General features: G+C 40.7%; 1 protein-coding gene across 1 annotated transcript in view; it reads left to right on the top strand.

The window, feature by feature from the left end:
• Positions 1-26,269, top strand: part of LOC149226834 (uncharacterized) — a 90,952-nt gene that overhangs the window by 44,337 nt on the left and 20,346 nt on the right. Inside the window, exon 2 of the mRNA XM_089377617.1 lies at positions 8,294-8,477. Coding sequence (XP_089233743.1) covers positions 8,294-8,477 — 184 coding nt within the window. The remainder of the gene's footprint in view (positions 1-8,293; positions 8,478-26,269) is intronic.

The following is a 26,269-nucleotide window of genomic DNA, read 5'->3' as shown; positions in this document are numbered from 1 at the left end:
ATTGCAACGTTTCCATTAGATTTTGTCATGTACGAGGGTATGGAATTAGTATTTAATCAAGAGCACCAAACCCTTTATGTACCTTGATGTTAGTTGCATTAATTGTCGAAATCCTCTCTCATGACCCTACTAAAATGTACCCATCACTCAAACAAAATCTTGACATGACATTTCTATCTTATTTTAATGCTTAGAGGGTGATATTGATGATGAATATCTCAATATAGGCAATGATTTTGATGATAGCTAGGTATTTGTTGTAGCATGATATTTTTAGAATGTTAGAGGCCATATAGAGCCTATTTGTTGATGTATTTTTGGTTCAGAGATGCATTGCACTCGATGCTATTTTGGTTATGTGCACCTGTACATGCTATATAAATGAGAGTTTTTGCTTATTTGTGCATAAATGGTTTGGATTCATATGGATGCACATGAATATATATGTTCTTTACAATTTGAATATTTTATGTGTTTTTGGTCCACAGGTTTTTTGGTCCGGTTTTTTTACTGGTTCTGGTCCGGTTTCGACTAGTTCCCGATCAACAAGGTTTTTCGGTTCGGTCACCGGTTTGGTTCTGATAGCATTGTGGCCCAATTGAGAAATTTACAATTACAACATACCTTGGATTTGATTCAACTGATTAGGCCCTAGATCTATCCTTGATGTCCTTGGTTGATCTGGATCTCCTATGCTAAACCCCTGCACGTTCCTTGGACCTGGCACATTTGATTATCATAGTCCTCACTTGAGAAAATTACTCTTAATGGTTTGCACCGGGCGTGTCTATCTCCTCTCCTTAGCCTTGCTTTTATAACTTTTCTTTGAGCTAAATCCCTAACCCTAATCTTGAAAGTGATGGATGGCTGAGATTAGTTCTCATCTCACTTGAGATCAATGGTTGAGATTAAAACATAATGACTAAAGTAAATACTTTACTTTTCTTATGTTTCTTTAGCTCAGTTGCCAACATAATTAGTTATTGTTGATTTGGGGTAGCATCGAATGTGCTCTAGCCAAGAAAATTGGTGGAGAAGCTAAAGCACATGAGATCTCCAAGACCCACAATTGGTTTGGAAAGATTGTACCCGGTTTGGGAGATAATTAAATAATAATTATTCTTAATGGAGTTCCTAAGTCTAAACTTAGGAAAAAAATATTAATGGGTATTAAATTTTAATATAAAGCTAGGTTAGAAGGTTCCAAAAGTCATGGATCAAGCCAAATCTAATCTTAGTCGTTGATTAGAGATTTAATCTCGACTGTTGAAGGACCAATGAGAAAAGTATAAGAAGAGGCTTGAGTGTCAGTTGGAGAATACATCAGAGTGATCAATCATTCATTTTGCTAGAGCGGGGTTGCTAAGCAAAGTTGAATAAGTGATCAATAACAAGGGGCAGTGAGTAATGAGGCAGAGAGGTAGAGACAATACTGAGAGACTAGCGCAAATGCAGAGAGAGCGAGAGCAGCAGCCAGTCCAGGCTACACAGAGCCCAACAGAGACAACGCAGAAGCCAGAGGGACTACGTCATCCACGCAGAGGGTCCCAAAGGCTGTGCAGTGCCTCAGAAGGCTGACGTAGAGGGTCCTGGGGCTGACGCAGAGGCCAGAAGGGCTAGCACTAAGCTTCAATTGTGTCGGAGAGGGTTTCGTGGGACATGTTTTCTGAATACCTATTTCCGAATATAGAGGTATTGCTGCCGTGTATTTTTCTCTGTCGGGTGAGCCATGTTAGGCACCCAATTGTACTCAAGGAAATATTGCATAATAATAAACCCTCAGAATAGCTGCACCGGTTTTCCCACATTGGGTTTTTTCAGGGACATTTGTCCAAAAATATGGGTGTCACTTGTGTGCTTGTTTTCTTTCAGTTGATGATCTATAGATGTTGTGACTGTATTGTGTTTATTTCGGTATTTTTAAATAACTTGATCAAAATTTACAAGTAGAAGAAATAAACTAGCAGAATACAGATTAATTTTCTAACGGATAGACTTAGAAATTCAACATGGTATCAGAGTGTGGTTGCAGGTCAAAGGAGAACTGAAGGCATCAGTTGAGCAGAGCATTTGCAGCAGAATCAGATGTCTCGAGTGACAGTAGCTGATCCTTGCAGAAGCGATAGACAAAGGGTTGACGTAGAGGGATTGCGTCATCAGTTTGGGCCAGAGAGAGGCCAGTGCAGAGGCTGAGGAGGGTAGAGAGAGGCTCACGTAGAGGCCAGGAGGGCTAACGTAGTTGGCTGGGGGAGCTGATTTGTCGACGCCGAGATTGGGCAGAGCCAAGAGGCTTAATCCTTCAGTTGCTAGGGCGAAGGAAGCTGTGGGCAGTTTGCGGGAGCGAAGCTGGTGGGGTACTATGGTTAGAACAGTGCCTAACAGGGCAAGACCAAGGTAGAGGGAGTTTCTACCAAGGCAGATTTCTAGCCAAGGAATCTGGATCAGTGTTGCAGTTGCACAGACAATCGGAGAGGAGCAACTTGACAATTGGTAGAAGGATTTGCAGGAGGGAAATCGGGACTCAGAGGGAGTCCAGAAGAGAACTTCCAGACGAGAAATAGAGAGACTCAGCAGGAGTCGAACCGAGAACTTCCAAACGGGAAGTAGAGAGACTCAGCAGGATTTGAACCAAGAACTTCTAGGCGAGAGGTAGAGAGACTCGGAGGAGTCGACAGAGAAGAGTAGCGAGATGGCCGTGAATGGGCTGAGAGATCAGGACAAGCTAGACGGAGCGTCCAACTTTGTGGTCTGGAAGGCCAGGATCTTGTCCATTCTAGACAGACATCGTATCAAGGGTTTCGCCTTGAGAGTGATGGTTATCCTAGTTGACCCGGTAGCCAATGAAAGGTACGAGGAGGCAATGGCTAAGGCAAAGTGAATCATCCTTGATGGGGTCAAGGATCATGTGGTACCACATATTGTCGAGAAGGAAAAGACAAAGGAGATGTGGGACACTTTGAAGACATTGTACCAACATACTTCCGTGCAGAGGAAGATGCTCATGGAGAATCATCTAAGGTCATACCAGACGCAGAAGGGAGAGTAGATAGATGTCTTCCTCGATCGGTTGAAGGAGATCTGTGACTAATTGACTTCCATAGTGGCCATGCCAGATCAAGAGTTGATGGTAAGGACCGCACTTAATGCAGTCTCTGAGGATTGGGAGACATTTGTCCAGAGCATACTGGGCAGGACGAGTCTTCCGGATTGGGAAGAACTGTGGGCGGCTCTTCGTCAAGAAAAGATCAAACGGCTGACCAAGGCAGGGAGTAGAAGCAAAAGGATCAGGATCAAGAAAGAAGAGGAAGAGGATGCGGCTCTAGCATCTTGCGGGAAAGCAGGAGAATAGGAAGAAGGACCTCTCCAAGGTCAAGTGCTTCCATTGTGGGGAACTGGGTCACTATGCGAACTAGTGTCCAAGGAAGAAGAGTAAGGGAGAGGCTTCTGACTTGAAGGCAGCGCCAGCGAGGGTAGAGAAAGAAGTTGAGGAGGATGGCGATTGTGCCATGAGTGCTCATGTGCCACTTGAGAAGAAGTGGGGAGACATCGAGCTGTAGAAGGACTACAGGCGATGAGGGGTAGGATCCTTGAGGTACCCAACCTCTTGGATTATACCTTGCTACGAGAGCCCCGAAGAGGAGCAGCAGGATTGGCAGATGTAGGTAGAGACGGATGTGGATGAAGCGACAGAGAGTGCTATAATGCAGGAGTCCCCGGGCAGCGCAAGGCTAGCAAGATACAACAGTGCGAGAGGCACGAAGAATGTTGCAACGGTGTAGGATGGCACAGAGAGGTTTGCAACGGTGCGAGATGCAGGGAGTTGTTGCAGCAGTGCAGAGGTCAGTAGAGGGAGCACTTGTTAGCGACAGAGAGAGCTTCAACATCGGGAGTGTTTCTAGCCTGACAGGGATGTCAGAAGTTGGGTGGATCAGTTACTTACTTCTCAGTAACTGAGTTGCAGTGCAGTAGCAGTATGTAGTAGCACGATGCAGCATGATGAGAGGGGGATGCAGTGCAGATGCAGTGTTGGGAGGATGGACCAGCAGCAGCACAAATGCAGAGGGAGCTGCCGTACGGATGCAGCAGTGGCAATGGCAGGGCCATGGGCAACAGTACAGGATGCAGCAGTGCAGAGGATGTTGGGCGGGGAGGCCTAGCATTAGCACAAGTACCAGTGCTAGATAATCAGAGTGATGCTCAGTGAAGAGTATTACTAGAGCACAGTCCTCGCTAAGAGGGAGCGTTGATTTGGGGTAGCATCAGATGTGATCTAGCCATGAAAATTGGTGGAGAGGCTAAAGCACATTAGATCTCCAAGACCTAGAAATAGTTTGGACAGATTGTACCCGGTTTGGGACATATTAAAATAATTAATATTTTTAATGGAGTTCCTAAGTCTAAACTTAAGAAAAATAAAATATTAAAGGGTATTAATATAAAACTGGGTTAGAAGGTTCCAAAAGTCATGGATCAAGCCAAATCGAATCTTAGTCGTTGATTAGAGATTTAATCTCAGCCATTGAAGGACCAACGAGAAAAGTATAAGAAGAGGCTTGAGGGTCAGTTGGAGAATACACCAGAGAGATCAATCATTCATTTTGCTAGAGCGGGGTTGCTAAGCAAAGTTGAATCAATGATCAGCAATGAGGGTTAGTGAGTACGAGGCAGAGAGGCATAGACAATATTGAGAGACTAGCACAGAAGCAGAGAGCGAGAGCAACAACCAGTCCAGGGTACGCAGAGCCCAACAAAGACAACACAGAAGCCAGAGGGATTGTGTCATCCACGCATAGGTTGCTGGAGTGATGCAGAGGGTCCCAGAGGCTGCACTGTGCCTCAAAAGGCTGACGCAGAGGGTCCTGGGTCTGAAGCCTGACGCAGGTCAGCAGGAGGCTGATGCAGAGGCCAAAATGGCCAGCACTGAGCTTCAGTTGTGTCGGAGAGGGTTTCATGGAACATGTTTTCTGAATACCTGTTTCCGAATATAGAGGTATTGCTGCCGTGTATTTTTCTCTGTCGGGTAAGCCGGTTAGGCACCCAGTTGTACTCAAGGAAATACTGCATAATAATAAACCCTCAGAATAGCTGCATCAGTTTTTCTGCATTGGGTTTTTCCGGGGACATTTGTCCAAAAATAAAGGTGTCACTTGTGTGCTTGTTTTCTTTTAGTTGATGATCTGTAGATGTTGTGACTGTATTGTGTTTATTTCAGTATTTAAATGTTTTAAATAACTTGTTCAGAATTTACAAGTAAAAGAAATAAACCAGCAGAATAAAGATTAATTTTCTAATGGATAGACTTAGAAAATTTAACAATTAATTTTCTAACGGATAGACTTAGAAAATTTAACAATTATATGCTTTGCCTAAGTTAGACTTAGGTGAAGTTACAACAACTTACTCATACTTGAGCAAGTGTCATAAGTATATTTTGGGTGACTTCTACATGCCTAGACACTAAGGTTTGTGTAGAAGTATCTGCATGAGCTAGAAACATCAACAATGTAGTCATTACTAGAGGTAGTGTCGTCTTATTGTTGGGTTTGAAGAAACATTTAGTAGATATATTTGAAATGATTGACTTGGGTCCATTGCATTTCCTTTTGGGCATCCAAGTTTTGCAAATGGGTGACAATATCTTTCTATCTCAACCTAAATATGCGCTGAATCTATTACAAAGGCTCAAGATGGAAGATTGTAGATCATGTGCGACACCATATCAGTGGCAAGAAGTTGACCAAGGAGTGTGATTCTTTGAAAGTTGATGCTACTCTTTACAAACAACTTGTTTGGTAGACTTATTGATTTGACTCACAATTGATTTGTTATATCCTTTGCTATAAGTATGGTCCGTAGATTCACATACGATCCAAAAGTGAGTCACTTGAAGGTTGCAAACTTGATTGTTTACTACATCAATGGTGCACATTAGTTTAAATATAATATTGTAGGAAGGATGTGAACCAATCGGTTGGTTATACCAACTCAAATTGGGTTGAAGACAGAGATAATAGAGTTGCCTTTTAGCTATGTGTTTCATTTTGGATCTAGATCCATAGTGTCATCTTGTAAAAAATAAAAGACCCTCTCCTTATCAACCTTTGAGGCTAAATATAGAGGTGCAGTTAATGCTGACATAGAGGCAGTGTGGATTCGCAACCTAATGGTTGAGCTTAGATTCCCTTTTAAGGAGTTGACCTTAGTGTATTGTGAGTCATGACAATCAGAGTGTGATACAGGTAGTGGAAACTCTTGTTCCTATAGTAAACTGAAGCATGTAGTGCTTGATGCACATTATTTGAAACTGTTGGTACAAGAAAAATCTCTCTTGTTTTTTTGCAAGAAAAATGATTAGATTGCTGATATCTTTATCAAGCCATTGGTAAAGCTAAGTATGTGAAACTTCAAGCTATGCTTGGGCTTTAGGAAGTTACAATTACAAGGCTGTGTACATGGATAATTTGATTTCTTGAATTTTCAGAGTTGTGTTGTGCTGATGAGGGGAGTGTTGGTATAGTAGGTAACCTTCTGGAGATAGTCAGTTGATGGCCACGGTCAACTTGGGAGTCCACTGGGGTATCGATTGGTTGGTCACACCAACTAAAGGCGATCTCGACTTAGTGGACTGGTGTGCATGTTGACACAGAAAAGTAAGAGATTTGGGGTTAGGCTAAGGTGATCAAAGTTGACTATTGCTTCCTTATTCTATGGTAGTTAGTTATTCTTTGGGTTATATATAAATGATCCTATGGATCAGTTTGTCATTGTTGAATAGATTATATGATGCTATCCATTATTTGTTGAGCTATAGCAGTGTTTATTGACACCACCACTTCATGGATTTCATTGTTATTCACTTTTGCAATTCGTTGGTTCTCCAACACAAGTACCACCTTGGTTGATTTGTGTCATTTATTGTCCTTCCAGCTAAATGTAAATAGTCTGAAGTTCTCTGAACCAATGCAGACCCCCATTGCAAATGTGTTACAAATTGGCCCCTTCATCTAAGGAAAACTCTAATTGTTTTATCGGTTTTACCTTCATTTAGGGAAACCTCTAATTGTTTTAAGAAAGTATGAGCCTTTGCTTGATTGTTGGTATCAGGTTTTGAATGAGATCCCCTGTGCCCCATCTCTCCTTGGATTTTCTTCGTCAGATTCTCCATTAGTCTTTTGACATTCAACTAATTGCAATTATAAGATTAATGACCAGGTCTGATTCTCTGTTGCTGTAATATGGTTTGATCAAAATATAATTTGACGCTCATTCTATTGCTGGATTATTTCCAACAGTCTGTGTTTATTATAGCCTGGTCTATTTTCTGATACACCATGTCTCCCCTAGTTTGTCCTAAGAGCTGGCCGCTCTCCAGTGCCCCTTTCAGGTAGAAACAAGCAACAAATACTATTTGTATTGGCATATTTTGTCTTGTCCTGGAAAACTAAATCTTGTTGGAAGTGCACTGTTAGTGGATAATGATGAACGTTTATGGGACACCTGGTTAACCAGGGGCTGCTAAAGTCCATACTTTTTACAAGTTTTATGGGACACCTCGGGTTTAATACCTCTCGATCATTGAACTGCACATTTATATAGATGGCATTTTCAAGTCAATTGCTTTACTTGCAAAATTTGAGACAACAGTGTTGGAATAATTCATCATCAGCACTGTGAAATATATAGATTAAATGTCTTCCGATTGGAACCAACCAGGTTAGAGTCAATCCACTTTCAAAGCGATATATTAAGTAAGAATGATGCCAATAACCACATTCCTTTGCGAAGACTGGCTGCCACCATTAAGTAGTACAAGACTTTTCTATTTTAATAAAAAGCTGTACCACCTTTACAAAGCACAAAATTCCCAGAATAAAATAAGTCTCTGATCAATTTTAGGAAGATACCTATGGTTGCTTTTTATAAATGAAAAACAATGGATGTTCACTTTACCCTTGTTCAAAGGGAGTGCTCACAGCTTAGTATTGATTTATTCCAATAAAGGAGACAGCACCAAAATGGTTAATCTGGTTATTGAATTCTTCAAAGTTTAAACTGGTGCTATAGTTTGTTCTATGACTGTTCTAAGATGAAGATGTCTTGATTTATTGGAAAATTCTGTGTCATCAATAAGAGTTTTAGTTTGATTAGGCATAAGGTATTGCTGCTCTTTTCATTTGGAGATCGATAGAGTATGGATAGAGTGTTGTATGTGCTTATGTTCATATTGAGCTTAGATAATGCATATGTTTTTAACTTTCTCTTAATAATTTATGCTACAAAATATTATTGGCAGGTCAGGCCCTGGTACAAAATGAGGGAGACAGTGATATTGGTAAGGCCATTATTCAGCTGGCAAAAGAACGTGGCATCACAACTATTAACATTATTGCAGATAAGCCTGGCAGTTCTCAGTTAATTGAAGCGCTCAAGGAGCTTGGTGGGGATATAGTTGTGACGGAAGGCTACACAAGAACTTGGTATGTGTTTTGTGAAACATGTTTGTCACTTATCCTGGTAGGACATGCTTAGAAACAACAAACCTGAGGCAGGTTGAAATGTATCCTGGATATTTGAGAGAATATCATATGCATTGCTAAGTATGAACTACTTTAACACAAGCTTCTATCTGTTATATAGATTGTGCAGGCATACAAATATGTTATGTAAAAATTTAATAAGTTGTAATTATAGGTTAACTAGGCAAAGGGCACAATCAAAAGATTATGCCCTTTCGCCAAGAGGCACCCAAGGCAATATATAAATCAGGGGCCCTTCTATGTAAAATCATCATTCATTCATCAATAAAAATATATATATTTATGTCCATTGCTGAGTTGTATGCTCCATTTTGTATCAGAGCCAGCTACGCTCCCACTTCGCTGAAGACAACTCCACCGTCCCTGCACTATTGCATTACCTCATCGCCACTGTCCATCATTACTCTGCGTTCTAGGTTCTCTACGACCATCCGACTATCTGAGCCACCCACATCTCCCTGCCGCCGAGACTCCCGCTGTCAACTGCATCTCCTATGCTTGAGACTCCTGCTGTCACCCGCATCTCCCAGCGCCTGAGACTTCCATTGACACCTGTTTCCAGACACTTTCCTATCCCATCCATTCCTAATGTCTTGTTCTTCGTGTCGGCCCTTATAACACTACACCAGACTAGGGCCATTAAGAAAGAATGGATTCTGAAGGATTGGATAAGCATCTAAATTGGAACTTCTTATGGATTGTAGAATCATGGGAAAAAAAATTGTTGACCGATGCTCTTTGAGGATGAGGTTGGGCATCCAAGATAAGAGTAGTTATCAGAACTAGATTGATCATTGAATTGGTAGACTCCCTGGACTGGGAACCATACAAAAACCGGTAAAAAAACCAGACCAAAAAACTGATCAACCAAAAACATATAAAATATCCAAATTTAAAAAAAAAAAACATATATATTCATGAGCATCCATATGAATCCAGACCATTTATACACAAATAAGCAAAAGTTCTCTTTTATATAGCATGTAAGGGTGCACATAACCAAAATAGCACCGAGTGCAATCCTTCCCTAAACCAAAAATACATCAACAAACAAGCTCCACATGGCCTCTAGCATCCAAAAAACATTATGCTACAACAAATATCTTCATATCATCAAAATCATTCCCTATTTTGGGATCTTCGTCATCAATATCACCCTCTAAGCATTAAAATAAGATAGAAAAATCATAGCATGTCAAGTCAAGATTTGTTTGAGTGATGGGTATTTTTTTTAGTAAGCTCATGATAGAGGAGTTCAACAACCAATGCCACTAACGTCAAGGTACATAGAGGGCTTGGTGCTCTTGATTAAATACTAATTCCATACCCTCGTACATGTGAAAATCCAATGTAGTGTTGCAATCCCCCAGTTTTGAAATCCTGGAAAATTGTTAAGTCCACTGAATTTTGAGTGAGATCTAAAATTCTACTTTCTCCATATGAAATCCAGTGAGGTCAAAACCATTCTCAAAAATCCTGAATCATTTCATAGTAATGTTAAAAAATTTAAGTAAAAGGATGAAAATGAATGAGTGACATTCTCCTTTATCTTTCATTTTCATTCTTTTACTTTAAGAATTTAACATTACCATGAAATTCATAGCAATAGTGGGGCCATATGCTTGAATATTAGGCACCTATTCTGGGCTAGTGCCTAGCTAAGACAAACATTAAAATAAAAAAAGCAAAACAGGCCCCACTTGTTGTGCTATGTGACTTTATCATACCGAACCAGACAAAAACGGTTCAAGTCATCGGTTCGAACCAGTTTGTGCCTCAAAACGGTCGGATTGGTCTGAACCTGTTGGTCTAGTTTGGTCCTTGTAAGACTACACTAGACTAGGACTTACAACCGTAAGTCTTAGTGAAGGCCGCAAAGAAAGAATGGAGGTCGGAGGATTGGATAAACATCTAGATTGGAACTTCTGATGGATTGTAGAATCTAGGGAAAGAAGTTGTTGACCGATGCTCTTTGAGGATGAGGTAGGGCATGCAAGATAAGAGTAGTTGAAGAGGACCAATATTCTTTGAGGATCCAGGTTTGGGAATGCAAGATAAGAATAGTCTTAAAAGGACATACCTTGTAGACATCAGGATGGGGTATGTGCCTTGAGAGGTAGTGTGGCAACCCACGTAAAGCCTCCCAACATAAAGGTCATAATTAAGGATGAGCTTTTCCAATTAAGGGCTGCAAGGACCAGATATAGATGTTTGACAAAGATGGCTTATCAATCCGACTCTTCTTATGAGAATGCTTCAAGATTGATATTCCTTGTACCATGTAATGGGATTATGAATACCTCCCTAGTTAAGAGGGAGTGTTGAAAATTGTAATGAGGTTCGATCTTCATAATGACCTCATTGTAAATCATGACATTGTATATTCTTTATAAAGAAATAAAAAGAAAGAAAAAGAAATTATATTTTTATTTTTGGAGTATGGGTTTCATACTCAAGTTTGAGTCAAAAGCATGTTCTTCATGCTTTTAGGTCTTCTAGGTCTTTCTAGGATAAAGAATATTATTGGTCATGTGTCATAGTCCCATTTGGACTAATTGTAATAAAGAAAAATATTTATTTTGTTAAGAAAAAACCATGGATAAGCCCAAGGTCAAATCAGCCCAAGGAGCAGATCAAGTCAGCCTAACGAGAGGGAATTCGACCCTCAAGAAAGGCTATATAAAGGAGAGGAACTCAACTCATTTGGTCACTCATCTCACACAAGTTTGATCTGCAATAGTGAAGAAGAGAAAGAGTATTTGGAGGACAAAGAAGAGGAGCAAAAGTTGATGTTCATCAAAGATTTTTTTTCTTGTCTCACTAGGGTTTGTGAAGCTGCTAGTTGCAGGAGGCTGAAATTCTGAAGCAGTTGCAAGGGGTCAAAATTGACGGGGCAAAAATTCTGTTGCAGGGGACGAAGTTGCAGTATCGAAGTTCTGGAAGCTGTCTCAAGGAAGATCTTGCTAGGGGTTGGATTGGGGCTTGGAGGGTTTATTGGCTTTGGTCTTTGGGTCTTGGAAGTCTCTTTTGTAAGCAAATTCTAAAGAAGAAGAGAAGCATTTTCTGGGTTTTCCCCTTGGAGGGGTTTTGCCTTGGCTTGGAGCCTATATCTTGTGTACTTTGTCTTGTTGTGATCTTCATTGTTTTGGTAATTGCTTGATGAACAAATATCTAATAAAGTAATAAAAGGCCAACAAATATCACAAGTAATTATCAAGTTAAGGAAAATCATCCAAATACATAAGTCTCATGATTTTCCAACACTAAGGTCTCGGGGTTGGAGGAAGGTCACATCGTCTATGCAAAGCCATCATCAAAGTCAACACACTCATCAGGGCTCCAATGTCCTCCATCAAATGTCTTACATCATCATGGAATGGAGTTGGAGGTGCTCTACAAATTGTTGGAGAAGCATCACTTATCCCTTAAGGTATCTTGCTGCACCTGTAAGAGCCATTTAACACATACTCAAGGAATCAAGTGACATCAACATCATGGGTACAAGAAACATAAAAACATCATGGTGGACCATATTCAATGTTAAAGCATCAAAGTACTTCACACAAGTATCATCTTCATATGTCCTACTAGCATATGATTGTGCTCAAGTTACCTCACCTAGGTATGGGAGCATTATCGCATGACCTCATTAGTTGCTTCCAATCCTAATGGGAGGAACAATTCCTAGGCTGACCCTTTCAAATGATAGGTGCAAGTGATAGATGTTATGGGTTGGGTTTTAGTTCATGAAAGGTGTCATAGTCTTATACTAGGTTATGCAAACTATTATCCATTAACGCTTAGCTGCTTGAGTTACCTTCCCTCGCCTTTTGTTTTTCCAAGTCCCCATATTTGCCTTTTTCTTTCTTGCTTTGTTATGGATTGCTTAACAAGCATTATGGATTTATCAAGTAACAATGATCATACAATCCCCCTTTAATGATGGGCAATCGTTGCTTCATCAGGGTAGAGATGTTTATAGAGAGTTCCTTTTACTTTGATAGGCATGATGTGCATGGATATTCTTGGGGATAAGTGGCTCTATACAAGGGGGTAGATATGAAGCTAAAATTGGTTTTTGCTCGCTTTACATCCCTTGCCTTTCTTTTGCATTTTAACATTTGGTTTATGCTCTTTCTTTTTTTATAATTGCATCAACCTCGGGTATATTCAACCCCTTTTTCTCATAGGAAAAGGCCAACAGTGAACTAGTATGAGCAATTGACAATTTGACAACCAATCAAAATATGTGATAATAGACATTAGGAATGATGACAAGTGTTAAGTATGAATAACATGGGGCGCTACCATCATTAGAACCTCTTATTTGTGCCCCTCCTAGACAGTGAAAGAAAGACCCTGGGGAAGGTGACACTACACTAGGGACACATGATGACCACCAAGGTGAAGTGGGGGAACAAGTGCACACCCAATAGCGGTCAATAATCCAATTTCAACCTGTAATCCATACTAGAAAACCTTAAGCATTAAATGAAAGCACATGAATGCAAAAATGGTTAAAGCATCTCACAATAGATGAACCACCTTCATTGGATGAGTAGTCTAGATCAATGAATGCACTGACCAAATCATGGAAGAGAGACAATTGAGGTAGGCTATCTGTGGATCATGGTATGGTTGCTGGTTGGCAAAGAAAATTTTTCTGCTAGGGTTACTCATGTAACTGGATGCGTAACAATGCCAATAATTTTGAATATCGTGATTGTGATTGATTGATGGCCCTTGGTTGATCTATATGCCATAAAAATTAAACGATTTTGGCTGAGAGGTTATATTAAATTGCCCTGATTTTTGTTCCTTGTATTTGCTGCCCTCTTTTTGATATGCTATGTACATGATGTTTTATTGTTAGATGAGAGACATATTTTGAAAGAAAAGAGAGGCTTGAAAAGGGATTTAGCGACTTGGAAGAGGAAAATAAGGAACAAATTGTTGCTTTTGTCAACTAGAGAGATAAGAGGACATAAAGGATGAGAAGGTAAGGCTTACTTGTTGGAAAAGGTCAACAATTTATTGATCTGATAAATCAAGACGAGTCCCTAAGAAGTGAAAACACTATAATCCCCAGTTAAAGTCAGTTGTATCAGTTATCAAGGGGCTTGACATACTCTAAAATTACCAAAACATTGATAAAATCCAATCTAAAAGATGGACAAAATCACTATTAGAGATTTTATTTACCTAGTGGACATGGTCAAATGCAAGTCATGCGAATTTAATGAAATAGATACCTTTCAGTGATCTAAACTAAATAATTTTATTTTTAAAAAGTAAGAAAACTTTCGATAAAAATCACATCATTAGAGTTTTGTTGACGTGTTTCAAACCATTTAGCGTGGTTCATCGTGAGGACAAGATGAAAAACCAGATCTTGGCATCAAGTTAAATAGATGAAGAGAAATTCTTTTAGCCATTATAATATAATGGTTAGATTTGACTAAATAAATAATATTTATTAATAAATAATATTTATCAATAAATAATATTTTAATATAAGGAAATAATTGTTAGAATATAGCTATTAATATTGAATTAAGGAAAATAATTAATCAAAGGGAAAATTCTAATAAAATGAATATCTAAAAATAAAAACAAAAATAATATTCAGGTCAAACCTAAATAATCAAACCAATAAAACAATTAATAAAATCAAAATAATAATATAATAAAATAAAAATAATATTTTGGTCAAGCTTAAATAATCAAACAACTAATTCTAAAAACTTCAAAATAAATAAAAATAATAAATGGTCAAACTTAAATAAAAAATATTTGGGTCAAACCTAAATAATCAAAACACTAAAAAATAATATTAGAGTCAAACTTAAATAATCGATTTTTTTTCTTTCAAAAAAGCAAATAAAATGCGTTATTGCATATAATGTATACATTGTAAGAAGTGCAACTAGAGGTGAAGCTAGCTTGTGGTAACTAGGATTCTAATTTGTGGGTGCTATTAAAAGTATCAAATGGAGCTTATCAAATCAAGTATTCCAGAAATGTATGATAATTGCTTACAAATACCAGTGAGGTCGTTGAGAAGGAATTTATTATCAACCCATGTTTTAATGAGAAGAAACATGTTCGACCTAATTACATTGCAAAATAAGGACCATCACCGGGTTTCGAGGAATAGGATCCTAAGATCAATCATGGAAGAATGCCTCATAAGATATAGCATTATGATAAATTCATTTTGGATTTCACTGATCCGGATTTAAGCAAGAACGCAACAAATTACAGAGATAACAATAAATACGGAGATGCAGCGGAAACAATACTTCATTTCATTACTGTAAAATACTGAAATATGCTTACAAACAGAAATGGAAATAAATTAGCTAGGGTGATGGTAGCTTATCTCTGAGAAGAGATGTGGTGGCTACATGCCTCTGAACTCTCTTACAATGAGGCTCGCAGACCTATTTATTGTTGAGAAACAATGGAAAACCCTAAACATCCAAAAACCTAACCCTAGGAGATGAAGCGCCAAACTATGGGCCCCGTTTTGGGGAATTTGGTACATCAACTTCTTGCGGTCGTAACTTTGGCATATGATCTCCGTTTGACGCGCACAATACCTCGTTAGAAAGATCTATCCGAGGACTACAACTTTGGGAAGAGCAACATCGAACAATGGACCCATGTTGCTCTCACTTTTCCCAAAAAATGTCATTTAGGGCCTCAAAACGACTCCGGAAGTTCAGGACCGAAAAAATGCTAAAAATAGTAAATTGCGCTACAATTAAGGAAACTGAAAAACTGGAAGAGACAGTTGTGGGGGTCTAAGTGGGATAGGTGGGTGGCCACCAACATTCACCTGGATCATTCCTCCCCCCTTAGGAAGCAATGGTCCCCATTGTGTTGAGTTCCTCCATGAGATGATGAAACTTCTGCTGAACTAGGTCCCCGGGGAGTTGTTCTGCAACCTCTGATGTGTTCAGTAATGGTGGGAAGCATGGTCGAGGGCGGTCCACATTGAACACTCGGTGCAAGCGAAGGAATGGGGAAATGCTGTGCTCCAAAGCATTGTTTCCCATAGCCTTGGTAATGGTGTAAGGACCATGTCGGAGTACTCTGAGCTTCTGATGGGCTCTTGTAAGGCGTTTTTTTCCGTAAATGCAACCAGACTTTGTCACCCACTTGAAACTTGTGTGGTACCCCTGCGGGTGAGGAGACACTGTTCCTGTGTTCTTTCATGCCCGTATCCCTCTTTTGCTGATGCTGCGTGGAGGAACCCTTCGCGGGGGTCATGGATGTGGCGACGATCTTCCCCTTACTTTGGGAGCGGACTAGACAGAAAATAAATTTCCTAGTCTGTGAGATGATGTTATTGCATTTCTTAGCAGAGACCAAAGAGGTGGCAGTAGGTGGGGCTACCTCCGGTATCCTGTATAATGAATTACCCAAGGAAATAATAACAGAGCGAGGCGTTAACTCATACAGAGCATGTCGCCTCCACAAGTATGTTTGGCCTAATAATACATCACAAACATCCAGAGGTGCAACGCCACACAATACCTCGTCTGTGAAGGGCTTGATGCTGTAGGGAAGGCAGCACTGCTGGCGAACTCGGAGATCTCGTCCTTGGTGAAGCCACCCGGTGCTATATGGTTGCGGGTGTGGTATGGTCGGTAGTCCCAACCGCTTCACGACCTCTGCTAAAATGAGGTTCTTTTGGCTCCCATTGTCAACAATGAATTCAGCGGCGAACCCTTCACCCACATTTGAGTGGAAAAGTCGCACCCCCTCTGGATCTTCGACTCATTCTTCTGGGTCTTGGCGGTGGCCACAGTGGCGCTGGGCTTTGCATCGATTTGCTTCCCTTTGCCATTCCCCTTGTCGGGTTCTAACTCAGGGTCGGAACATGCATCTAATTCTAAAGCCTTCAACTCGGCCACCAGTGACTGCTTGGTTCGACACTCACTTGTGTTGTGAGTGGGGCTCTTATGGAACTCACACCACTTTCCTGTGTCCTTCTTTGACTTCGTGGTGTTGTTCTTTTCTTGCTTCTTCGACGGGTTGTCTTGGGTCGTCACCTCGCCTTGGCTTTGTCCTTTGTTCTTCGGATTCGCAGATCCAAAGTCTCGCTTCGTTTGTTTAAACTTCTGCTCGATTTTGACAGAGTATCGGTATGCCATGCCGAGCGAGGAGATGTTCAGGAACTCCATCTCGTCCTGGATGTATCTGTGTAGGTAGTTGCGGTATTTGAGTACCAAATGTAGCTCAGAATCCTTGATACCCAACTGTGTGCGAAGGGTATGAAAAATGTTTGTGAACTCCGGCACATCTTGGTCCCTTCCCCACCGCAGCGTGGTTCACTTTATGTATTTGTCCTCATAGCTTTTGACAAGGTAGTACTACTCCTTGATGGCATCCTAGAATGAATTCCAAGTGGGTGCGGCTGAAAGTAGTGAGCTTGTACTTTCATCCTACTGCTCGCAGTAGGTTTCCCACCAGTCCTTAATGTGGGGGGCTGCTTTGAGAAGAGCGAAAATAATCTTTTCCCGACTGGAAAATCATGAACAGAAAAATACCTTTCTAGCAGATTTAACCATTTATCTACGGCATCTGCGTCTATTTGACCCTCGCATATGAGGATTTCATAATTAACTTGTACCTTAAAGGGTGTGGCGTTTCTAGAGTAGCTGTTGGAAGCTGATGTGTTGCCCCTGGGTAGCCGCTGAAGGATCTGGGCAAAGTTGTCCATCATCGTGTTCCTTTGTCGCTTGAGGGCTTCTTCGAGCAAGATTTTGATAGGATCTCCTGCCCCCTCATCTTTCTTTTCATCCGCTGTGGGAGGCTGTCGGGATTTGTGAGGCTGTTCTTGCAAAGGTTCGACCAGTTCAAGCCCTAACTCCTTATATCCCGACCTCGTTGGGGACATGCAAAGAAAAACAGAGAAAGAACAGACCGCTCTGATACCATTGATCTAGATTTAAGCAGGAACACAACAAATTACAGAGATAACCATAAATACAGAGATGCAGCGGAAATAATACTTCATTTCATTACTGTAAAACACTGAAATATGCTTACAAGTAGAAATGGAAATAAACTAGTTTGGGCGATGGTAGCTTATCTCTGAGAAGAGATGTGGTGGCTACATGCCTCCGAACTCTCTTACAATGAGGCTCACAGGCCTATTTTTTGTTGAGAAACAATGGAAAACCCTAAACATCCAAAAACTTAACCCTAGGAGATGAAGTGCCAAACTATGGGCCCTGTTTTGGGTAAATTGGTACATCAACTTCCCAGGGTTGTAAATTTGGCATACGATTTCTGTTTGACGTGCATAATACCTCGTTAGAAAGATCTATCTAAGGATTACAACTTTGGGAAGAGCAACATAGGTCCATAGACCTATGTTTTCCTAAAAAACGTGCTGGCTAAGATTGATAATACGACTCAAACTCCTAAGCCAACATATTCTGATTGATTGGCTTTCTGGGTCAGGGTGCGATTGATGACTTTACCGTAGGACTTCCTCGATGTTGGAGTTGCGGAGATCCCCTGCCTCGTCCGATCAAGCTGCTCCTCTCTCTGCCCTTTAAGCTCGCTCTTCGACCCGTACCATAGCCTGTACACTCGGCTATTCTCCTCATTTAGGGCCTCAAAACGGCTCCGGAAGTTCAGGACCCGAAAAACTGCTAAAGATAGTAAACTGTGCTACAATTAAGGAAACTGAAAAATTGAAAGAGATAGTTGTGGAGGTCCAAGTGGGATAGGTGGGTGGCCACCAACATCCACCTGGATCATTCACCCATATTAATAGTTAAATTAAGTGAAAACAACGATGTCACTTTATATTTGATCCATCCATATACACAAGTGCACAGTGGATTACAATGTTATCATATCCAATTGGAATATAAAGACACTGGACATGGACTTCTCATAGAAAGTTGGCTGTTGGGACTTACATGGGACCATCTGATGTCAAAAAGGATTTTCGTATAAAATTCTTAGGACAGATGTGTTTGCTAATCCTATATTATAACATCACTATGCATTTGTTCTGCATCTTTTCTTCTTACAACAAGCCTATAGCTTATAAACGTCTACTGTTTAATACTTCAATTGTTATGAGATGCATAGTCAACATGAAACTCAAATGTAGTGGACTTAACATCATTCGTCTTCTTGAAGAAATCAAATAACACTTTTAATGTTTCTTCACTAAAAACTTGTGGGTATCAAATACCTTGATGTTTGTTCTTTCTTTTGTACTTGCAAATTTGGAAGGCAAGTTTCTCATGTGAGATGATATTGTATGTTTTTCTCCAATTGAACACTAAGCTTCTTGAAAGAGAGAATTTTTCCATGCCTATTCTCAGTAGCAGAAGTGAGTTTGTTCTAGTAACAACAATTTATGGTGGTTCTAGGGTATACTTTGTAGAGTGATTGTTGTAATTTGGGTAGCTTGGAAGGTATGTCTGTTAATTTTAGATAACAATGGTATGTTTTATGCTTAAGAGCAATTTACTTCAATTTTTCTTATTAGCCCAATATCAATTTCTAGATTAGCAATCACATTAACATGATAGTAAATGCAGATAGAACATAAATAAAAAGCAGAAGACAAGCCAAGACAAGAGGACACAAGATGTGGCACATGTCAGGGACAAACCCCAATGTGGGGAAGCCCTTCGATCAATTCTTCTTATTATTTTCAAAAGTTCAACAGAGAGAGAGTACAATATACAAAATTCACTTGCCCAATCACAGTCAAATTTGTCTAGTCAAACTACAGTCAACAGGATGCACTAACCAGAAAGTCAACGTTGGTCAACTTGGAAGAATTACACCTCCAAATCAAATAGGTCAAACCCAGTAAATTCGGCCTCCAAGGATAGTCTGAATCAGCGCAAAATAGTGCCGAAAATATCAGTGAAACTCGGTCAACACAGAGTTAAACCTGCGGTCAATGTTGGTCAAACAGTTCAGAATGCCTCGAAATCTGTGCCCAAAAAATGCGACTTGCCCAAACATATTTCTCTCCAAGAAAATCGCAGTGAAACAAGGTCAATTGTTGCCTGGTCAACGCTGGTCAAACCTTCTGCAATTTGGTCAACGCATGAAACAGAAAATCACAGACTGTCCTTCGCATGTGTGGAGGAGAGGGGCTGCCCAGAAATCCGCACACCCAATCAGATGAGGAGAGAGAGAGATATGTGAGTGATGATTGATGTCCAAATGAGGTAGATGCTCTTTCTATTTATATGCAATGTTGAGGGTGAAGAGACATGACTTTTGGGCTTCTGAGCCTACATTAGTTCGCTGACCGATGTTGACAATTTGTCCATAGAAGAATTAAATTCATAATTCCATTTGTACATGTCAAAATGAGATGATCTTTAGATCAATCCTGCACCTCTTGGAAAGAGGAATCCAATAAAAATATCAGTTGCATCATATGAGCTGTCCAAGGTGGAGTTTGGACCTAGTTGCCAAATTTAACACTCCCTCTCAACTAGGAAGAACTCCACTTGCCAAACCATCTGACAATCTGTACCATCCCTGTCATCCCTGCTCTGCTGAACCATGAAGAAATAATGGAGAAGAAATGATCGAGAATGTGTCATAACATACTCCACTGACCCGAAGTCAGTCTCCAATAAACGAGAGTGTATCATACCACACCCCACTGACCCGACGTTAGTCTCCATTGATACCAGATGAATATCAAACATCCTAGCATAGGGAGTACGGTAGTACACGATGCGTCCATCGGTAGTACTATGGTCCCTATCCTCATTTCCCTACTCATTGGCTAGATGAGAGGTACTTCCCATGAGTCCCGGACTGCATGGGTAGGATGTATTGACAGGAGAAGGTGAACCACTCATCCTGCTCATATGCCGTAGGAGAAGGTGAACCACTCATCCTATGCATATCTCAACCATTATGGGGTATCACAGGGGAAGGTGAACCACTCAACCTATGGTCGCTCATCGCTCCAAGAAGTACCCCAAGCCCCCCCGGAGCTCCAAGAGCTCAATATCCAAATCAAACGGGACACTCGTAAGAGGGTCTCTGCACGACTCTAAGTGGTTCACGGAAGGTTAAGAATTTGACCTTCCCCCGGGGCTTTGTAAGATTATCTACGACTTGATCATCAGTCCCAATATGATAGAGCCTTATTGCTCCCCGTTGTACCATATCTCGGATAAAGTGGTACTTGATATCAATATGCTTGGAGCGGTCATGAAACACGAGATTCTCAGAAAGACAAATTCCACTTTGGTTGTCGCAGAAGATCACGGTGGTATCCAACACATGTCCAAATAGCTCACTAAAGAGCTTCCTCAAGCAAACAACTTCACAGGAGGTTATACTAGCAACAATATATTCCACCTTGACAGTGCTCAAAGCAATTGATTTCTGCTTCCTGCTCATCCAGGATATCGAAGCAGAACCTAGTTAGAAACAACATCCCGATGTGCTCTTACGATCCACCACACTGCCAGCCCAGTCAGCATCATAATAACCATGGAGCCTCACATTCCCGACAGTGTATCTCAGTCCATAGGTGATTGTGCCCCGAAGATATCTCAAGAGATTCTTGGTAGCAATCTAATGTATGTGATGAGGCTCGACCATAAACTGACTCAATGTATTCACTACAGAGCATATATCCGGATGAAAGTTCACCAAGAACAACAGGGCCCCCACAAGTTGACGATACTCAAAAGGATTTCCCAAATCGGGCCCAACAACACTTCCACATAACTTCTTGAAGTTAAGTTCCATCGGAGTAGTCACGAACTTGCAGTCCACCATCCCAAATCTTTCAAGTAGCTTCATAATGTATTTTCCTTGAGAAAGGAAAATCTCACCTTGCTTTTGCTAGACGTCCAACCCTAGGAAATAATGCATCAGTGCTAGGTCCTTCATTTCAAACTCAGAAGCCAACTCCCTCTTACATTGATGAATAAGAGGGTCTGCACCTGTCAGAAAGAGATCGTCCACATAAAGTACCAAGATGTGAGGTCTATCATTTTCAACCTTAAAGTAAAGGTTCAGATCAACTTCGCTTCTTGTAAAACCCAACTTCATCAGATAGCTGTCGACCCTCTCATACCAAGCCCAGGGAGCTTGCTTCAACCCCTATAGGGCTTTCTTCAACCTGCATACATGTGTATGATGATCTTGAACTTCGAACCCCTCGGGTTGTTCTACATAGACTTCCTCCTTAATTGAACCATGCAAGAAGGCGGTTTTGACATCCATTTGGTGTAGGTTCCATCCTCGCGAGGTAGCAAGGGCTATAATCGAATGGATGGTGGTATATCGAGCAACAGGTGCAAATATCTCATCATAGTCCACACCTTCCTTTTGAGAGAAGTCTGGAGCAACAAATTTGGCCTTGAACTTTTCAACACTCTCATCAGCTCCATGCTTGATCTTGTAGAGCCATTTCGAGGTGACAACAGATTTGTCCTTGGTTTTAGGGACCACGTCCCAGACATCATTCTTCATAATCGACTCATACTCTTTGTCCATAGCATCCTTCCAAACTTGGTGCTTCACAGCGTCTTTGAATGTGCAAGGCTCAGTTTGAACAATGGTGCTTATCGCAACTAAGTACCCTTGGTACCTATTCGACTTCTTACTTTCACGAAAAGTTCTTCTTGGAGCAATATGATTCTCGGCATCTTCAAGAGTTGCCCTAAGCCATGAGGGTCTCCTTTTTGAGGAGGAGGGCTCATGAGGAGGTGGATCAATGGGATCCATTGGTCCTTCAACATTGGGCATTGACTCATCCTGTGGTTCTCCCTGCTTTCTTGTATCTGCTTCTTTGTTTTTCCTTGGAATAGGAAGGTTACTAATCTTCCCAAGGGCAACGTCTTCATCAAAGGTGACATCATGACTTGTCTCCACTTCTCTTTGACTAGGCACAGATTCTATATGCCTTAGAAGTTTCACTGTAGCCCACAAATGTTCCTTTCTTCCCAGATGCATCCAATTTGCTTCTCTTTTCTTTCGGCACATGAAAATATACGGGGCTACCAAAAATTCTAAAGTGAGAAACATCAGGTTTCTTACTGGTGAAAACTTCTTCGAGAGTTTTGGAGTCCAGCGCTTGATGATGGCATCTATTTTGAACATACTCAACAGTGTTGGCAGGTTCCGCCCATTAGAACTTCGGAAGGCTTTGATCATGAAGTATGTCACGAGTGGCTTCTATAATAGAATGGTTCTTCCTTTCAGCAACACTATTTTTCTCAGGAGTATATGCGGTAGTAGTCTCCTTCTTAATGCCAGCTTCTCTACTATAGTTGTTGAACTCATTTGATTCATATTTGGTTCCATTATCGTTCCTCAATATTTTGATCTTCTTCCTTGTTTGATTTTCGACCCAGGCTTTGAAAGAACGAAACCATGAGAATACTTCGTCCTTCTTCTTCAAGAAATATATCCAAGTTTTGCAAGAGAAATCATCCACAAAGATAGCATCATATAAATATCCTCCCAAAGATGTCATGGGAAACATACCAGATAGATCAGAATGAACCAATTGCAAAATGTCAGTAGTCTTGCTATCACTTGAGTGGAATGGTCCCCTTGTATGTGTTCCTTTGGCACATCCGTGACAAGCACCGTCATGTTCTACTTTAAATTCGGGCATACTTGTCACCATCTTCCTTGCATCGGGTAGAGCCTTATAATGAAGATGAGCAAATATTCGGTGCCATAATTCAAGTTGAAGAGATGTGTCGCAAGACATAGCTCCCAGTGGACTTCCTCCAACTTGATATAGGCTATCAACCCCGAATCTAAGAGTAAGTGCTTCTTTGAAATTTCTTTTCATCAATGATTGCCACCTTCAATCCCTTGTCCTCCATCGCCGAGATAGATACCAGGTTCTTCTTTAGATCAGGTACATATAGAACTTCTTGTAGATGAATGGTGTTACCATGATTCAATTGAAGAGTAACATTTCCAACTCCCTTCACGGGATAGGTGGCATTGACTCCAAGAATGATTTCCAAATTTGTATCATTTTTCTATCAAATTTGAAAGAGCTTCCTTATACCTAGTGAAGTGCCTTGAGGCACCACTATCAATCAACCAATTTCCCAAGGTATCCGCAGGAGAGGCAGTAGAGAGGGCAGATATAAGATAAAATTATTTTTCTTGTTATCTACAATAATAGATTCATCATACCTGGAGTTTCTTAATCTTTTGGCAGGTCGACCATTTCCATGTTGAGTAGCAAGTGCATACCCTTTTCCTTTGTTGTTGAATCTACCATTCCTTTGATTGTTGTTGCCCCTGAAATTGTTGTGGTTGTGGTTGTCATCATCATGAGGTGTATCCCTTCTATTAGGACACTCCCTAGCATAGTGGCCAAACCTGTTACGAATGAAGCATCTTCCCTTCCTTCCATCTTTGAATCCCGGTCTTCCTTGACATTGCTTCTTTGAACGTTTATTGTTCTTCCTTTTAGTATGAGCGGAGAATGCAGTAGGATCACTCCTATTAGAAGGCATGTCTCTCTCCATCATCCTTATCTCTTCTTGAGTGCATCTAGTCAACAATTCACCAAAACCTGGAATCTTGTCATTGTTGAGGATAGTAGCGTTGAACACATGCCATTCACGAGGGAGACCTCCAAGGGCAATGAGAGTGAGCTCTTTATCAGCAATAACTTCTCCAATTGAAAGAAGATCATTTTTGGTCTTGGTAATCCTCATCATCTTCACCTCTTCCCTTCTTTATGTCCTTCAACTTGTTCTTGAGGAAGAGAACTTGGTTTGCATTGCTAACCTTGAACATGCCAACAAACTTGTCATACATTTACTTAGATGTGTTCAAATCGTAGATGTATGCAACCAAATGCTAGTTAATAGAATCCCTGATGATCTTCTTTGCTTTGACTTCACCTTTCTTGTACTTTGTCTTAGTGGCAGCCAGTGCATTTGAAGGAGGTTCAGTAATCTTTCCCTGGACACAGTCCATAACATCATGCTCTTCCGAAGTCAAATCAAGAGACATCTTCCATGCATGATAATCAGACTTATCATTGAGCTTGTCATCAAGTTTGAAGTAAGATGCGGAGGCCATTAACTCTTGTCCTTGTTCAACAAAGCTTAGTGATTGCTCTTCTCACTCTCGCTTGGGCTTTGTCTTCTCCTCAGATCTGATACCATGTTAATTTTAGATAACAATGGTATGTTCTATGCTTAAGAGCAATTTACTTCAATTTTTTTTATTAGCCCAATATCAATTTCCAGATTAGCAATCACATTAACATGATAGTAAATGCAGATATAACATAAATAAAAAGCAGAGGACAAGCCAAGACAAGAGGACACAAGATGTGGGGCATGCCAGGGACAAACCCCAATATGGGGAAACCCTTAATCAATTCTTTTTTTATTCAAGTTCAACAAAGAGAGAGAGTACAATATACAAAACTCACTTGCCCAATCACAGTAAAATTTGTCTAGTCAAACTGTAGTAAACAGGATGCCCTAACCAAAAAGTCAACGCTGGTCAACTTAGCAGAATTACACCTCCAAATCAGCTCGGTCAAACCCAATCAATTTGGCCTCTAAGGTCAGTCCGAATCAGCCCAAAACATTCCCGAAAATATCAATTAAACTCGATCAACATAGAGTCAAACCTATGGTCAACTTCCCTGCGATCAACGCTGGTCAAGCAGTTCAAAATGCCTCGAAATTTGTGCACGGAAATGTGGCTTGCCCAAATAGAATTTTCTCCAAGAAAATTGCAGTCAAACTACGTCAACCGCTGCCCGGTCAACGTTGGTCAAACCTTTTGCAATTTGTTCAACACATGAAATAGAAAAACACAAATTGTCCTTCGCACGTGTGAGGGAGAGAGGCTGCCTAGAAATCCAGGAGAGAGAGATATGTGAGTGATGATTGATGTCCAAATGAGGTAGATGCTCCTTCTCTTTATATGCAACGTTGAGGGTGAAGAGACATGACTTTTGGGCTTCTGAGCCTACATTAGTTCGCTGGCCTACCTTGACAATTTGTCCATGGAAGAAATAAATTCATAATTCCATTTGTACATGTTAGAATGAGATGGTCTTTAGATCAATCCTACACCTCTCGGAAAGAGGAATCCATTAAAAATATGAGCTGTCCAAGGTGGAGTTTGGCCCTAGTTGCCAAATTTAACAACTTCCCAGAGGAGAAAACCCACCAAGGGGGAGTTGGTTGGGCAAGTTACCCAAGTGGTTGAAGTTTTGACCCAAAGTAGTGGGCTTGAGACCCAAGTTAATTAATTATTTAATCTAATTTGTGATTGAGTGGTAAAATAGGGGTTTCCTGATGGACAAGGAAACTCTCAAGATCACTGACACAAGTGTATAAATTGAAGACCTATGAGAGGTCATTTCATCTCATAGCAATCATCCTTGTGAAGAACAAGTAGTCTAGAAAGCAGCCGCAGATGTCAAGTGGAGGCTGAGTAAGGTGAGCAGATTTGTATAAGGAGGACGGGTTACATCCCAAGAGAGGCTGAAGTCTGCATCTCGTGTGAAAGAGGCAAGATGAGTATCTCATCTTGTTGGAAAGGACGCTGGACAAGGTTCTGTGCTAAAGAAGGATGCTAGCCGAGTTATTCTTGTAGTTTGTTTTGTTCAAGAAGGGGGTGTCGAAGCCCTAGAAGAAGACAAGGAGCCTCAAATCTGTCACAAGAAGGCCGAAAGGCCTCAGACAATAAACAGAGGG

The sequence above is a fragment of the Pinus tabuliformis genome, chromosome J (assembly GCF_031772625.1).
Source record: "Pinus tabuliformis cultivar Carrire ecotype Pingquan chromosome J, CPIR1, whole genome shotgun sequence".
Taxonomy (NCBI): Eukaryota; Viridiplantae; Streptophyta; class Pinopsida; order Pinales; family Pinaceae; genus Pinus; species Pinus tabuliformis.
Note: the sequence above shows the minus strand (reverse complement) of the source record. Positions and strands in the feature narration are given on the sequence as shown.